The sequence below is a fragment of the Convolutriloba macropyga genome, chromosome 3 (assembly GCF_964194025.1).
Source record: "Convolutriloba macropyga chromosome 3, txConMacr16.3, whole genome shotgun sequence".
In the NCBI taxonomy this organism is placed as follows: domain Eukaryota; kingdom Metazoa; phylum Xenacoelomorpha; order Acoela; family Convolutidae; genus Convolutriloba; species Convolutriloba macropyga.
In genome coordinates this window covers 4,111,700-4,126,446 of record NC_134470.1, presented here as the reverse complement: position 1 = coordinate 4,126,446, position 14,747 = coordinate 4,111,700, and the positions used below count along the sequence as shown (strand labels likewise).

Genomic DNA, 14,747 nt, shown 5'->3' with positions numbered 1-14,747 from the left:
CATAAAAAAGATCGAACTTTTTAAAAAAAAAAGACCGACTGATGATTACAATTCGAATTATTTTTGGTCCAATTATTATTTTGTAACAGTCCAAGATTGGACCAAAACTAGCCTCGCTATTGCTGCTCGTCCACTAAGAACACTTAATTGTTTCGAATGTTATAGATATAGATAACTTGTTATTAAAAAAATGCTGCATTTTTGATAATCATCGAGCTAAGTTAGGAAAAAACTGCCAAACGTTAATTCCAGAGCACTCCCAATGGAAGTGGAAGTAGGACTAGCCCCTCGGAGGGGTGTGTACTTCCGGCATATTTAATCAAAGTGGACCAAAGAAGCTCATTTCGTACAATTTTTGATAACACAGTCTGAATTTTTACCCAAAACTTCAGCCAAAAAAAGAATAAAAACAGTCAACAATTTGATTTTTTGTCTTTGAAAATCAAATCAACAACAATGTTGTTAAGTGTTCTAACATACTTTGACAAAATTGACTAAATTTTTAATAAACTTCCGGAAAATGTGAACAAAAATAACGCAAATCACTCTCAATATTCACAAAAATTTAAACCTCGATAAATCGCTCTAGAAAACGAAATTAGAAAAATCTTTTTAATGCCATATTCTACGCTGGATGGACTTTTTAATGCTACCATGATAACTCTCTACGATGAATATATCGATCGACCAAAATTGTCTGAACAAGAAATACCCAGTTGAGTATATAGTTCCTCCCCCCTCAAGAGCTGTCGGAACAAAAAATTGGGAGCACTATAATAGCCGGCTAAAAAGCTGAGGCGGTTATTAAACAAAAACCAAGAAAACAGCAATACAGCTTCGCTCAGTTTACACCTTCGATGCAATAATTAGTCGGCTTGGTCACAAAAAGCTGATACAAAAGACACACGACTGCAACAACTTTACTCGAGAGCAATTAATCAGACTAATGCTGCTTGACGACATCAAACTATTTTTACGCTCCAAGACGATAGCCACAAAACTAACAACTCTTCCTTTTTTACATGCAATAATTCCAAGAAAAAATTTGTATGTTACGGATCACAACTTGATTTTCAAGCTGAAATACGCACCCCCATAGATCTATCTGTAAATAAATTGAGAGCTGAAAAAACCTATTATTAACTCTAAGCCAGCAAATCTCATTTTATACGGTAAAACAGTACAAAACATAGATTTTATTTCAGAAAGTAAAAATTGACAACCTTTTCTGAAAAACACTCCAATAAAAGAGTGGAAAATTGGGGAATGTTTAACAGCTGCTTCATATAAATGACAGCTTTAGACTCACTCACAAATTTTTCTGACATAAACAATTGCTGAAATACTATAATACACACTAAATTTAACAACGTCATTGACATCGATGGCATTTGGGCAGTTTTAGAAACAAAATTTTCAAATACATCTTCTGTTTCCGAAATTTGACAGCTTTGCATCAACTTCAGAAAACTGGCGGCAACATTTTCCGGGCAATTACAAGCTGTCAATAAATTATACATTTCGAAAACGTTTAAAACCCCAAAAGCGTCGAAACCCGTTTTTGAATTGTCAGATTCTGTATCTGATTTTTGCTGAGTTTTATGGGCAACAGGCAGCTGAATAATCTCTTTCGTGTCTTTATTCTGTGCCAAATAAACTGCAGTCTGAAAATCGGCCATTTTGACATTTTTCAATTCGATCGATTTCTGATTTCGTTCTTTGAAACTAGAATCGTTGGCCAGCATTACTTTTAAAACGTCAGATCTTTCACACAAAAACTGTCGGCTAAATTTTGCAGATTCGGAATCGTCAAAGCAGAGCTCAACTTCATCTCGAGCTGCAGAAATATCTTCTACGGTTTCAGTATCGTCGCACTTTTGGCTTGCAACTGATTCGGAACTTAATTCTGAAGCTTCAGCTTGTTCTATTAATTCTTTGCGAACGAGAACCAAAACTTGTCTGAGCGCCAGAACCGCATTTTCTAAATCCTGGTCACTCAAATATTGGGTTTTTGAGAAGCTATTGACTAGCAGATCTAGCGCAAAATGATCCACAAAGAATACTTTTTGAGCTTCTGGTTTCTTCAAAATAAATGGTAAAGAAACGGCGACTGAAAATTGCATTTCTATCGGGCTGTTCGATAATGCTGTATACAATTCGCTGTAATTATATTTATTTTCTGAATTGGATTCTAATAAATTTTGCATATTTACAATAAGATCATAAATTGGTTCATCTTTCTGATCAGATTTCAGGGCCTTAAACCTTCTGTGTAAATGAACCGCAAAGTTATTTCGAATCAGCTGCATAAAAAATGCTACATTTTCTATCAAACGCTCTAGAATTCGCTGCAGCTGCGCGTTAGGTGAGCTTAATTTAGAGTAAAAGCTCAACATGCTTTCTACATAGCTGGACCGACAGAGCATGAACGCAGTTTCTTGTACCATGGATAGCTTTGTGAGCAACTGAAGGATATTTGATTCGAGACAAGTTAGAGACCTTTTGCTATCAGAACTTTCTTTTTTAATCGCAAAAGCTTGTTCGCCTTTTTTCGATTTTGACTCGACAATTTTTCTTTCTTTGGTGGAGGCGCTTTTCTCGCGTTTGCTGGAAGGTTCTATATCTGACGGTATGGACTGTTGGCGCTTTCGTTTTTTGCATACGTCACAGCATTTAGTTTCAGCTGAGGGCGCAGATGATAATATATCTCTTGAAATTGCCCGTTCAGTGCACAGAGGCGAATGACTCATAGTAGACTCCCCAAGACCTAAATAGATTCAGAATTGCTAACAACTTCAATCAACAATTCGATCCGATCAAGACCAAGCAAAAAACAAACCGACTAATGTCGGAAGTATTTCTCTCGAACGACAGGCGAGGCAATTTAATTAAGGGCTGTAGCCTAGATGAAATTTTCTTTATGGGTGCAAAAATTTTTCACAACGCCGGGATTCCAACCATGGTTCTCCCGATCCGTCACCACACCGAAGCACTGCCCAATCGGCTATCAGGCCCTTCTTGTTTGCTGCAATCTATTGTATTTTAGAAACAAGCTTTACTTCGGAGTGAGCGCAATAGAGCTCACTCAAAAATAAAGAACGAAAGCGTGAAAAAGTCACTTGAGAAGTCAAAGAATGTTCTAGAAGAAAAGCGCAAAATGGTCAAGCAAAAATTTTGCATAAAAAAGACCAACACGTTCCTGCTAAAATTGCTACTGAAAAACTTTAAACCGCAAAATTTTTGAGGCCTATTTTATGCCTCCAGTAAGCTTAACGGTGTATAATCAGGCTGCTGTTAAATTTAACGGTGTATAATAAGTCTATTTCGTTAATAAAGATATAGTGAAATACATCTTTAAATAATTTTTCTAGAAAATCCTAAAAAACGACGCCTTGGATAAATGCTAGCAGACATCTACTTTGAGAATGGGATTTTTTTTGAAAAAATATGAGACCTCAATTCCTTCTAGTTTCCGAGTTATCGCAATTTTTCAAAATTTTTGAATTTTTCCCGCTAAAATTGCTTCTGAAAAACTTAGAAAAATTTTTAAACCGAAAAATTTTGGAGGCCTAATTTATTTTGGAGGTTTAACGAGCTTTGAGCTTTAATTAGGCTGCTGTTAATTTTTGACGAATGTAGCAAAAATATTTAAGTTTTTTCCATTTCTTCATTTTTCTATATTTTTGTTATCATAGGAACTTCTTTGTTGAAATAGTCCTACTGCCTAGTTTACGGAGTCTCTAAGGGCAGGGCGTGTGGGTTTAAAATTTAAATACCCCGTTGCCTGTCCACTTTGATCATGTTTGTACGAGTCAATATTAACGTTTATTTTTTGTACTTGCTGTTACTTATTTGGTACTTGATCAAAGAAATAAATTCTTTCTTTATTACAATAATTGCTATGAACTTCGTTCGAGAGCAATTAATGAGTTATTTAGGGAACGATATTTTTTCTTACCCTTCTTGTGTTTGTGTTTATACCACCTGAACGCAAAAAAGTGCGTCCTATCGTTAGTAAAATTTCTCGAATTACTAAATGCGTTTAACGTAACATTAGCCAAGTAAATGTATTTCAGAAACCGCATTACAATTTTTTTTTACAAAAACCGCTTTACCCTCTTTACGATTGTGATGACTTATGACGAGAATTTACCTGAATCAAAGCTCGTTTTATCAACACTTTCTTCAACAGGCGGCTGGGGCATAGTACTTGACACCACTTCACATTCCGAGACATCTTTTCCAACCTCAGTCGTTTCTGCTCCCGCTTGTTCCTCGTCGTCCTCTTCGTCACTAAACAACTCTTCCTGTTCTACTGTAGAACTATGAGTGGTCACATTCGAGAACTCATACGAATATGGCGATGAGGCGGAGTACGTGGTCGGAGGCGACATCATAAAATGATGAGGACTTAGTTCCAAAAAAGGACTCTGGCTGAATGGCAACCACTGTCTGGAACCTCCCATTCCACCAGATACTCTGGTTGGCGACGTTAGGACAAACCGCGATGCGGCTCCACTTGCGTTACTGTTGGGAGAACATGCCATATTACTCCACGGAGGTGACATATCACCAACACCTCCGGCCAAACCACTAGATTGGTATGGCGAATGTGAACTTGTAGAATTTGCTCTCTGAAGTATCGATGTCCTCGAATACTCGATCGGGGTACCAAAATCCAAGCTGAACAGATCTGGTCTCATTTGCATCATGTGCTTTTCTTTGTCCTTGCATTTATCACTGCATTTTGAATCTGAGAAGTAGTCAAGCTCCTCAGAGTCGAGAAGGTCAAATAAGTTGCGCAAAAGATTGCCTTGTCTGGCCATAATGATAAGACCCGGTTCATCATTTGAAAAACAGAGAAGACTCGTCACAATCATGTTCAACTGTCTTTTGTGCTTTTGATCGCTTAGAAGAGACACCAGTTGGGGGAGGAATCCTTGCTCTCTCATCTTCAAGCGAGTTAGACACTCTCGAGACAGATAACAGATACCCGATATACTTTTGCTGATCTGAAACAAACTGTGCGTGTGAAACATACTATTGAACTTCGTGGACAAAAAGGCGGTTCCTTATATGGAAATTCAAGTCAGTGTTTTTCACTTGTTAAAGTTGAAAAGTGAAAACTGCTTTCCACCGCAAAATATGTTTGACGGAAGCGCGTTCCGCAAAGAATTGCGCGGCAGATTTATTGCAGTATAATCCCTCATTTTAGTAATCTTAAAACATTAAATCGTAAAATTCAGCAGCAAAATTTTGATCAACTTTCATTCCCGGTGACAAATGTAAAAAAGCACATTAAAAAATCGTGATAATGGCTAAGAAGTATAAAAGCTGAAGCAATGAAACTCTTGGAAAACCGAAATTATCGGCTGGTATTTTGCAGTTACCTCAACGGCTGAGTACTGTTCCTTGGCATTGTTAATAACAGTGAAGAACAATTCCACACACCCAGTGCAGCCCAGAATACCGCGCGTGATTGAGAACTGAACAACTTCGCATATTACTTTAAGAGCCATGTGGGCATCTGAGCTGACATTGTCCGTTGACGAGGACACCCGTGCAACGTCCACTAGACTTGCCAGAATTCCACTGTCTTTTATCTGACCAGCCAGTTCCATACTGCAGTGAGTAACACATAACGCCTGAAATTAAAAGAAGTAATTTAAAATTTAAAAAGAGAAACGCCTAGAGTTTAATTTAAAAGTTAAACATAACCGACAAACGTCGGGCCAATTGCTGTCAAACGACCGGCGAGCGGTTGTCTTCGTCAGCAGCTGGCCAAGGTACTGTGAGGCTAGCTTTAGCTTAATTAAGGGGCGTGAGGTGAGCGCAGCTGTGGGAGGGTGCACCGGGGGGCTGATGGGGTGCGGCAACAGTGGGGTGGGGGCGACAGCAGGGGGGGGGGACTGTGGGAGGGCAGTTTTTGGCTGCATGGGGCCCTTAGGGCCTGAACGATGTGCAGGGGTGGCGATGGGGGGGGTGGAGTGAGAGGGGGCTGATGTGTGTGTGTGTGTGTGTGTGTCGAGGGGGGGGGGGGGGGGGGGGGGAAGGGAGGGTGGTTTGTCAACCTCTAAGAACCGCCAAAACTACAGCTACCAAAACGATTAAAAATACAGCTACCAAAACGAGAAAAAGGAAGGAACTGGAAAGACTCGCAAAAACTGAATTTTTTTAAGGTCTACAGTAATTTAAGTTGCAAGAAGTTTATTCCATTAAATGCCTGCCGACCAAATATTCAAGCGTCTACTTTCAGTAAAACGTTCCTTAAGAACTAAAAAAAAATTACAGGAAAAACTTGCCTTCTTTAATAAACAGCAAAAATAGGGACAAGAAATAGGGAAGAAGAGATAGAAATTGACAAAAAAATTTCCTAAGTTTCAAAAATTGTTCTAATTCAGTGTGCAGTTTCAGTTAGATTCTAAACCGATACTTACTTCAGCTTCAAAACTGAAGGTAATTAAGCTTAATAATAATATCAACTAGCTAATGAACTGTGATAACCTAATTCAAAAAGACTTAATGACCGGGCTTTATCGGTTTATCCGGTTTCCTTTGATTTTGCTTTTTGACATTGACCGTATCCATTAATTTACGTAATTCAATGCTTGAAAGAAATTAAAATCCATTCAGTTCAACAGTGAGTGAAGTAAGTCCGAAATCAAACGTGAAAATCGTGACTTATGTAAAACTAAAAGATAAAGCGATTTTAAAAAAGGAGAACGCCTAAATAATAGCCGTTTGAGAGGCTGACGGCGGCTGTTAAACAAACAAGTCCGCAATAACTTTCAAAGGAAAATATAATACTGATTACCTTCTATTGAACAAGTCACTTTAACTGTACGAAAGACTAGCTGCCACAACGAAAATCGCTAAAGCCTGTAGAAACTGAAAAATGATACAAAAACTGCAAAAAGCGCCCAAAATAGCAAAATAAATATAAACAGCTCGTCTTAACGTTTAATAAATGGTTTCTTAGAACAATCAAGAACCTCCTGGAGCGTACAATTGTTTCTTACATTTGTGAGAAAAACCATTTAAGGTGAAGAAGTTATAAGATTTAGGAAAGCTGTTCTGAAAATGCCACACGTGATCAAAAAAATTGCCTAGCTTCGCCAAAAAAATTTTCACACCATTTTGAACTCGTTCTCAAAATTGTATGAACGAAAAGCATTCTTAAACTTCTCTGCTATTGACTTTTTTCAGCAGATGGGCCTAAACACGCGCGGCGTTTGACTTTGCATCCTGTGAAAAGAAGCAACTGATTTAAAAATAGAACATAACCGACTAAACGTCGGAAGAATTGCTCTCGAACGACTAGTGGGAGCTCTAATCAATTGCAGCCTGCTTCAGTCGGAGGGGGGAGGGAGGGGAGCCTAAATGGGACTAAAAAGTTCAATAGTGGGCTTCAAATAACCACATTAGAGGTTAACATATGCCACTATTAAGATTTAAAGTAAAAAATGGCACCAGTTTCGGCGCACTTTTTATTTGACTTTTCGTATTGAATTACCGCCAATTGAATTCAGCTGCTTGAAATCGTGATTGAGAGAGAATTTTAGATCACGCGAAACGCAAAAACTCAAGGGCGAAAAAGTCACTCGAAAAGTCAAAATTGTCAAGCGAAAATTTTGCATGAAAAAGACACACACGTTTACAATAATTGCTATGAACTTCGTTCAAGAGCAATTAATCACCATTGATCCTCTGCGAATCATATAAACACAATGAGACCAATAATATCCTCGCTATCACTTCGCGACTATTAATCATTATTATATATAGATATCACATGCACACGGGAGATTGTTCTTGACGTCACGTTCAACTTCAAATTGCAGAACTCAAATTAACCTAATTCATTAATGTGGCTAAATTCTATTGACCTCTATCAGAGTAATATGCAAGTGCTTCGCAACTTCCAGTGATAGTCTTATAGACTTTTATGCCACTCATTCATTGCCCCAAAATCACTTAATTGCCATATTTTAAAACCAAATTGTTTCAACTATGCAACATTTAGAACCCCCCCCCCCCCCCCCCCCAAGCTTTTCACCCCTAAAACCCAACAAAACCCAACTTATCCCTTAATTGTTCCGACCTCATACAAAGAGGGAAGGAACTATATGCTAGCCTGGCTTTTTTGTTCCAACATTTTTGCTCCCCCTAAATATCGATCGCAGAGAGCGGTATCAATCTAAAGCCCTAACAGTTTCAAATAATTACGCAAAACGGTCTTCCGAATTTCGTTTTTCTTTAGAAGTTGCGACATTTTCAAAATTTGAAGTTTTTCCCCCAAAAATTTGCGGAAAAGTTAACGGAAACGATGAAATTAATCAAATCTCTCGATCCACTACTGATCGCTTCTTCAAAATTTTCTGATCGACTCCTCAATTTTCAGAAACGAAATAGAAATCTACCATAAAACCAATACAGCACAAAATATTTACTCTAAGTGTTGTTGGAATTCCGTTTTGTTGAGATATAAGGATTTAAACTCTTAGGTTTTCCCTAATGACGTACTTACTCAATTACTTTCAGATATTTGATCATTTACGAAAACACCAAAATCTCAAGACACTGGTGATAATTTTTTTGCAAACCTTTTGCCGACGGACTCGCGGAAAACATTTAAATCTTCTAGGGAATCATTTAAATGAAATTTTTGTCACCGGCGTTTTAAATGAAAAAATTTTTTAGATTCAAGCTTTGCCAAAAAAAAAACAATTTTCTTAATTTTTATTTAAATGATTCCTGTTTTAAAAAATCGAAAACTGTTATAAACATTCATACATTTTTTGTTAAGATCATATCAATGACCAATGCTTCAAGTTTACTGGGAGAGCGCAGATCTAAGTGCGTTAACCGTGTGCTGCTAAAAGGAGAAACATCTTAAGCATCATAAATTTTATTTCTCTTCACTGAATCTGATTTCTGCAGTTTATTGTTGGGCTATGAACTTTAATGCGTAAGTCACCATTATAAACGTTTTCCTCGTTTCAAGTCATTTGTTTTTCTCAAAAAACTGCATAAGTTAAGTTCTTAAAGCCCTAAAAAAATCTATATTTCTCTTCAAAGTTTGCCTTTTGAGCACATATTTAGTTGTACCACATACAATGGTTCGAAATTGAAAAAAATGGAGGGATGAACAAATCGGGGTTAAATGATAGGGGGTGAAAAGGTGGACACCCTATATACGGCACCCATAAGAATCTCATAATATGGAAGATAGGAAAGTGCTGCATTATGTCCCATAATTTGACAACATAGGTCGTATAACAAACGTACAGGGGTCACTGAAAGAAAAGATGCACAATTTTCTACCTTCAGCGTTTTGAGAATCTCCGATTGCAACGAAGCTGGCTGCGATTGAGGCGAAAAATTGCGACAGACGGTTGAAACGCCTCCATGGTTCAACATCATGCTCAGGAGATGAGACCTCCCCGCAGTCAGAATTCTCACAGCCCTCACTATACATTCTGTGCAGTCGAAGTTACTCGCGTGAGCAGAATCACCAGCATGTTTTAACAGTGAGAACACAATGTTGGTCGAGAACATGTCTTCTGCAGCTGATTCGACTCTGGCTAAGTTTGCAATAAGTCGAGCTATGCGCGACAATATTGAAGTTGAAACCGTGGTTGAGTCCAGCAATTTCTCTATGTTCTCTAAAACCTAAACAAGGGAGTATTTAACTGAAAAATGAGTATTTTTATTGAAGTATGTTCAGCACGTTCCTACTGAATTAAAAAATTAAGGCATTTTTGTCCTCAGAATGCCCCTGAGTCGAACTTGTGCTCTAAGCAATCATTACTAATTAGAAAAAGCTTAAGTTTCATCTTGAAATTTCATAAAATTTCATATTCACTAAATTTCAAGCTTAAAATTTCATATTCATAGACTTTATAAAAAACGCCCAAAATATGGCTTTGTTGCTATAAAGCCCTTCAACAAAACTTGCACCTGTTAACAAGGTACCATTCGGAATTTAAACGTTCTGAATTTCTGCTGAGTATATTTTTGATTTAATTAATAGTTCCGGTGAAGACCTAAGCAAATTCTCATCCGTGTTAAAGTTAAAACTTCTCTTAAAATTATGCAATTCACCTGTTAGAGTATTAAATGTTTGGTTGGTTCTCTAAGGGTAGTAACTAGATGAGCAAATATGATCTTTTGCTATCCTTGCTAATTGTTAGTTTGATTTGTAGGTCACTCTACTGTTAGCTAAATAAATTCTTTCTTTTTTTTCCTTCTAACTTACAAATAAAGATACTCCTAAACGCATAAGTCAAGCTAGTCATTCACTTATCGATCACTGTTTAATAAATCAGAACATACCCGGCAGATTGCCGGAAAATAGCCGCCGTTGATTCCAATAAGCATGATTGGGATTGAAAGAATAGAAGATATTGAAAAAAAAGATTTTTGTACAAAAACATTTTTTAAGTCCGATTTATTTTGATGGCATTTCGTAGTTGAACATAACGTACTTCTGTTTCTTAGAGAGAGGCTACAGGGGCTACTACCAAGACCAATAAGCATTAGAGATGGTAACAAAGACTTATAGGAACGACGTTCAAATAGAGGGCATCTAAAATTCGGCTTTATGGGTTTATCCCGTTTCTACTTCTGACTTCAATTTTTTATACTGACTCTGTTCATTTTGAATTGCTTTGCTGAGCAACTGATGTTCAAAATCACTTTTAGCAGAATGAGAGAAAAGAGAAACTAGCCTAGAGAAGTCAAAAAGATATCACGCTAAATGTTGAAAATGCGGCAAAATGAGGTAAAGCGAAACATTTTTTTATTCGACGAAGTAAAAAAACATAGCAGGACACGTCCTGACGTACAATTCAAAGAATTTTCATTGACTAAACAATAAACGACTTATAACGGACTATGAGTGAATTAAAACCATTTCTAAAAAAATCAGTTAAATTTAAAAAAAAAAACAAAAAATCGGTGTCAAAATGCCGCATGTGAACAAAATACCATTAGCGAGAAATGAAAATTTGGTTCACACAAAAAACTAGGCCTAGAATGAGCTTTCAATGGATTGGGAAAACCATCGAGAAAAAACCCGATCCAAAAAAATCGAAAAAACAGTAAAAATCGAAGTGAAATTGCCGTATGTGAACAAAAACCAATAGCGAGAAAGCGAAATTTTGTTCGAACACCATTTTCTCACTCTACTTTAAAATATATATCATGACGAGGGATAACGTTGCAACCATTTTCAAGCAAGTGAAGAAGTGGCGTGGAAAAAAAGTGAAAAATCAATCAGGAAAAACGGAGCCCATACTCCAGTGCACATTTTCTAGTTTTAATATTTATTACAACGGTGTTGTAGTTGATTAATACTGCGGTGCTGTAGTTATGTAAAATTGAGGGAATGATTTGAATTCGACACTTTTGATGTAATTGATCTCAGTTTTTGTTTTAAGCAGACAATGCTTTTGTGAATTTGTACCGGCTTTGATTTAACAACTTTGCATTTAACTCTATTGTCCGTTCCCCCAATTTCCTAATGAGAAAAGAGGAGGGTTCCCGAAAATACACAAAATGCAAAACAAGTATGAGACTAAAGTTGTCTGATTATCACACAAGAAAATATCATGGACAATTGAACGTCAGAAAGAGAAGTAACCTAATTAATTTTAAACAGATGCTTTAATGTATTCTTTGTATTCTGTCTACCTGAGAAGTATAAATTGGTATCCAATGTGTATGACAATAACTTTTCTGAGCTCGTCTGCCCACAAAAAATGCACCCTATCGGGTCAAAATAGGCTATTTGATGACCAGAAAAACGTTCGGTAATCGAATAAGTTGAGCCTCATCGAGCTCGGTCACTTTTTTGGCAATTGGTGAAAACCTATCCAAAACGGTTCGCTGAGTCCATTTTAAAAATTTTATATCCAGCTATAGCTAAAGTGAGGCCCGCCTACAAAAAATGAGCCCAATTGGACCAGAAATTACTACTTGATTAAAACAAAGTTCGGTGATCAAAAAAGTAAAGCCTCACCGAGCGCGATCGGTAAAAACCTTTCCAAAATGGTCGACTGATTCCATTTTTTTATCCCCAACAATGGCTCAATTGGAGCCTCTCCACAGAAAATGAGCTCAATCGGACCAAAATTGACGATTTGGTGACCAAAACAAAGTTCGGTGATCAAAAAAGTTAAGCCTCATCAAGCGCAGTCAACTTTTCGAAAATCGGTAAAAACTTATCCAAAATGGTTCGCTGAGTCCATTTTTTATTATATCCCCATCTACGGCTAAAGTGGAGCCTACCAACAGAAAATGAGACAAAATGGACCAAAACTGACGATATGGTGACCGAAAAGCAGCCTGAGCAAAAAGAGGAAACCGAATCAAGCAAACGAGTTCAATCAGCAGATACGGAGCCTGAACGAGAGGCGATAATTGTTCCACGCTTCCAACCTATTGCGAATCGATCAAAAAGGAGCCGAAAGAGTCGCAGGGAGTCATCTGAGCTGGAGACAGTATCAGAATGTAAACCAAGAAGCTACAGTTCTGATGACTCTGGCGATGACAAGGCGAGGTCCTTCAACGCTCTAGTGGTATCAAATAGGATACAATGAAAAAAAATTAAAGATGAGCAGAACAAGGCGTTGATCGAATACTGCAAACCTTACGACTGTCAACCGGAAGAAGCAATGCAGTTTTTGTTCGGCCGATTGGCAAAGGAAGAAAGAACTACGTTGAAATCGACAACCAGCAGTGGTGTGAGATGTAGGTTTTGCCTTCAGCCCTTTGCAGGCGAGTATCCATTGAAGAGGCACCTGAAAGCTGTCCACAAACTCGAAGGCAATTATTTCAACATAATTCAACGTTCCCATTTTTTCGAGCAAATACAAACAAGCAAACGAACGGTGAAATACGTTTGTTTGCACAAAGAATGCTTGAAGGTTTATGACTTTATGACAGACTGGGGCGTCATTGTGTCGGGAACATGGAGGATCATCGTTCCTTCGTCTGGAAGTTTCCTTGTGTGTCTTAGCTACTCCAATCAATCCTGGACAAGGCCAAACAGGAGCATGACAGTTAGCAACCCGAGCAGCGACAAGAACAACGACTCAATCGGCACCAGCAAACAACAGGCAGGCTCGGCTCCTACAATTTCAAACCTCTGAGCAAAAAGTATCAGGAGCATCGCCTTCAGCAAAGCAACAGTGGACAAAACGTCAGAATGTAAAAGGAGTCCAACCTCAAGAAAATTGCAAAGAGAGTGGACCGATGTGTCCAGATGACGGAGGATCTAACAAAAAGGTCAAAGTTAACAGATAGGCCGCAGAGCTTCAAAGAATTGAACTACTTGGAGAACCATGTTTATGACACACAATTGCAGGCCTACAGTATCCAATGCCCCCCCAACTTATGGCAGGTTCTAGATGTTAACGAACAAGAGGCAGTGAGGAATTTGTTCGAGAAGTTGCAGGGGACTCACAAAACTTTCAACGTAAGCGACATAAAAGTAATTTTGATTGGCAAAGGGTGCGAACTTCTCCAAAGCTTCTCGCGTTGAAAAACAGGGACCATCGTTTCATCTTTTCACCGCGACACATCGATGACGACGCTGAAAAAAAAACAACCGAGCAGATCAGCGACTTGAACAACAACTATCATAGAATGATTTCAACTGTTCACCATTCAGCTCAAACAATGCTTGAAAGATGATGAAGTCAAAATGGGCTGAGGATAAGTTCCTTAAAACCGAGATGAGTGAGGACATCAACCAAACCGTCGGGCATAGTAGAACAGTAAGTCGCACCAACTACGAGAGCGAGGGACAAGTTCGGAAAACCAGCATTGACCTCAATGGCTACAGCGAGAGCACTTTTTGGATTAAGTCAAATTCTGCAAGACATCGAAGGAAATCCATCAGCCTCTACAAAACCACTGAGCCTCAATGAAGCACGTAACAAAACAAGCCGATCAAGAAAGAGAAGACGAATCTGTATCAGATGTGGACTCAAACGTTGACGCCCAACAGCCAGGAAACCAGAGATGCAGAAGTTCACGCTCAAGATGACGAAAAACCCGTCGATGACGATTCTGAAACAGCCGATTCAATGAACAGTGGCTCCCAGGAATTAAAAGATGAAATTTTCGAGTTTCTGGTGAAGGCCACAGAAGCAGTCCCAGCAGAAGTACACAGCAACAGACGAGACTCAGATGGCATACATCTGTTTATGTGAAGATGCAGAAAGGCACCCTAGGACCTTCCCTGAAGCAAGTAACAACACTGAAGCCGATCAAGAAAGAGAAGACGAATCTGTACTAGATGTGGACCCAACAAAGCCAGGAAACCGAAGACGCAGAACCTCACGATCAAGATGACGAAGAGCCCGACGATGACGATTCTGAAATAACCGATTCAATGAACAGTGACTCCCAGGATTTTAAAGATGAAATTTTTGAGTTTCTGGTGAAGACCACAGAAGCAGTCCAAGCAAAGTACACAGCAACAGACGAGACTCAGATGGCTTGCATCTGTTTATGTGAAGATGGAGAAAGACACCCTATGACATTCGCTGTCAAAGGAAGTTGAGATGAATTGACGCTATATCATGACGAGGGATAACGTTGCAACCATTTTCAAGCAAGTGAAGAAGTGGCGTGGAAAAGAGAAGTGCAAAACTAATCAGGAAAAACGGAGCCCATAGATTCCAGTGCACATATTTTAATTTTAATGTTTATTACTGCGGTGGTGTAGTTGATTAATA

The 14,747-nt window shown here is 38.4% G+C and overlaps 1 protein-coding gene across 1 annotated transcript in view; it reads right to left on the bottom strand.

Moving 5' to 3' along the window:
* Positions 1–1,178: 1,178 nt before the first annotated feature.
* The window catches only part of LOC142335887 (uncharacterized), a 55,340-nt gene continuing 41,771 nt past the window's right edge, over positions 1,179–14,747 (bottom strand). Inside the window, exons 2-5 of the mRNA XM_075384237.1 lie at positions 9,325–9,672; positions 5,391–5,645; positions 4,154–5,012; positions 1,179–2,767 (exon numbers count right to left, since the gene is read on the bottom strand). Coding sequence (XP_075240352.1) covers positions 1,197–2,767; positions 4,154–5,012; positions 5,391–5,645; positions 9,325–9,672 — 3,033 coding nt within the window. The 3' untranslated portion in view covers positions 1,179–1,196. The remainder of the gene's footprint in view (positions 2,768–4,153; positions 5,013–5,390; positions 5,646–9,324; positions 9,673–14,747) is intronic.